This window comes from Cyprinodon variegatus, unplaced genomic scaffold (genome assembly GCF_000732505.1).
Source record: "Cyprinodon variegatus isolate N-32 unplaced genomic scaffold, C_variegatus-1.0 Scaffold1179, whole genome shotgun sequence".
NCBI classification, from domain to species: domain Eukaryota; kingdom Metazoa; phylum Chordata; class Actinopteri; order Cyprinodontiformes; family Cyprinodontidae; genus Cyprinodon; species Cyprinodon variegatus.
The window spans coordinates 205297-207767 of NW_015151632.1; the positions used below are offsets into that span (position 1 = coordinate 205297).

At 44.6% G+C, this 2471-nt stretch overlaps 1 protein-coding gene across 1 annotated transcript in view; it reads left to right on the plus strand.

Moving 5' to 3' along the window:
- Positions 1-2471, plus strand: part of enpp2 (ectonucleotide pyrophosphatase/phosphodiesterase 2) — a 36654-nt gene that overhangs the window by 17817 nt on the left and 16366 nt on the right. The window contains exons 13-15 of the mRNA XM_015401067.1: positions 184-309; positions 886-917; positions 1012-1139. Coding sequence (XP_015256553.1) covers positions 184-309; positions 886-917; positions 1012-1139 — 286 coding nt within the window. The remainder of the gene's footprint in view (positions 1-183; positions 310-885; positions 918-1011; positions 1140-2471) is intronic.

The following is a 2471-nucleotide window of genomic DNA, read 5'->3' on the forward strand; positions in this document are numbered from 1 at the left end:
GGGTCCTGACTCATTCTCTCTGGGTCCTGACTCATTCTCTCTGGGTTCTAACCTGTTCTCTCTGGTTTCTGACCCGTTCTTTCTGTCTGGATCTGTGTTTTTTCTCCACCAGGATCTAAAGTGAAGGACTCGTTTGTCCTCTGGGAATCTTACCAAGCTTCCTGTCCTTCCTTGGTTTTCCAGGTATGGAAGAGGCTCACTGCGAGCGAACAGAGTTCCTTAGTAACTACCTGAGCACAGTGGAAGACATTATCCTGATACCCGGCTCTCTTGGCAGAATCCGCTCCAGATTTCCCAGCAGCCTCAGATGTGAGTTTCTTTCTTCCTGTTTGGAGGGAAATGATTTGCTGTAAATAAGTCAACCTGCTGATCTCTGTTAGGAAGAGGCTGAGTTGTCTCAGTATCCAGCAGCTTAGCATGTAACTTTGTTTGATCGCTGTTTTGGAAAAGTTCAGCAAAGCTTAGCATGTCCCGCCTGCTGCAGGGGAGCCCCAAGAATCTGGATTTGACATTACAAACAGAATGTTGGTAAAGACAGATTACCAACAGAATGCAGTAGCTCACAGGCAGATGGAGCAGGCAGCAGCTTATTGGCCGGTTCAGGGGTCTCAACAGGACAACAATGATGAAGAGGTCTTATAGGATAGAAATGCTATCTTAGTCTGTGGTCCATCAGAGGTGGGCAGGCGGGAGCAGCAACAGGCCATTAAGGTTTTTAGCTCAGAGCTTCGTAGCAGAGCGGCAGGTTCCCATGTCCAGCTGGAATATCAGATGGAAGAGAGGCTGGACCTGTTGTGGTCAGAGCACGGCGTTGAGATGAGATGTCCTCTGTCCTCCATGATGATCAGCAGGTCCTCTCAGAAACAATCTATGCTTTTCTTCCAGATGATCCCAGGGCTGTAGTTGCCAATCTAACGGTGAGTCCAATCAATGAGGACATGTTGAATGATGTTTATCAGGCTGTCATGCATCCTGGGACAGTTTAACATCTCAGGGATGCCCCCCCCCCAGTGTCGGAGGCCAGAGCAGCACTTTAAGCCATACCTGAAACAGCATCTGCCCAAAAGACTGCACTACGCCAACAATCGGCGGATTGAGGACATTCACCTGCTGGTAGACAGGAAGTGGCATATAGCCAGGTAGGTAGAGCTTCATTTACTAAAGTCTGAGAAGCTGGTCTACATTAAGGGGGAGTCCAGACCTTCAGGAGTCCTGCATCAAAAATCTATTAAATTATTACCTTTTTTTGAGTTTTTACAACACTAGTGGCTCATTTTAATGGACAGTAGGCTGACGGGAAAGGAGGTATGAGAGACATGTGGCAAAAGACTACAGGTCAGAGTCAAACCCAGGTCGACCGCGTGGAGGACTAAGGCCTCCATACATGGGTCTTGAACGCTAACCACTGCGCCACTAAGGCATGCCCATTATGACGTTGTTTGAATTGAACCTATAACTGTTTAAATGACTGTTGAGCAGTAAAAGCAGCCTGATCAGCAGTTTAAAGAACAACATTTTAGGACTTTATTAACAATAAAATTCAGCTTCAAGTCAAAATACTTTAACAAACTTCTTAGTCAGGCAAAGAAGAATCAAATCCATAAAAAATAACCATAAACAATTAAACAATCTGTACTGTTGGTTTCTTTAGAAACCAGCGCCAGCTGGTGGAGTTTCCTCCAGGGGGCGCTATAACTTCAAAGTAGACATATACCAAAAACCATTCATATACTAAGGTATCACACCAGTATCTTTATATGAATGCCAACAACAAAAAATAAAACATTCTAAAGTGTTCTGCAAAGTGCTTTAAATCAGTCCTAGCTGCCTCTATCCATGCTGGCTCAGATCCTGACGTTTGATAAAGGAGGCAGGAAAGCAGGATAAAGCCTTAGCCTCGCTGCATGCAGTTAGCCTCGCTGCATGCAGTTAGCCTAGCCTTGTTGCTAAATAATTCTATCAACCTGTCAATCAGCAGCACTTTCTAACAGACGACTGTGACGTCAGCGCTGTGGAGGGCAGTGGGCTGCAAATAAAGCTGCTTTCAGCTCTGGGTACAGGAGAGCTGCTCCCCAGGATGCTCCTATCTGTAGCATCGAAGAGGAGCTGCTGCTCTGGACAGCTGTAACCAGAGTCTATGGGAGAAGATTTATGGAAATACGTCACCAATCCAAAGACGGACGACATAGCTTTACTCGTCATTAAAGATTAAATACTTATCTATAAAATATATTCATATATTTGGGAAATATTTAAACTTTATAATTCAATTTTTATCTGTTTTTTTTTATGTCTTAATCAGGGTCATTGGGTGGGTGGGGCGACGCCCTAGCGCCCTCTGTTGGCCAGCCGCCACTGATAGAACCACTTCAAAACATTTCATCTCAGGTCACTTTACAGAGATGAACGAAGGATTTTATTTTAAACAGGCAATGACTTCGCTAATCAGCTAAAAATAAACAAAGAAAAAA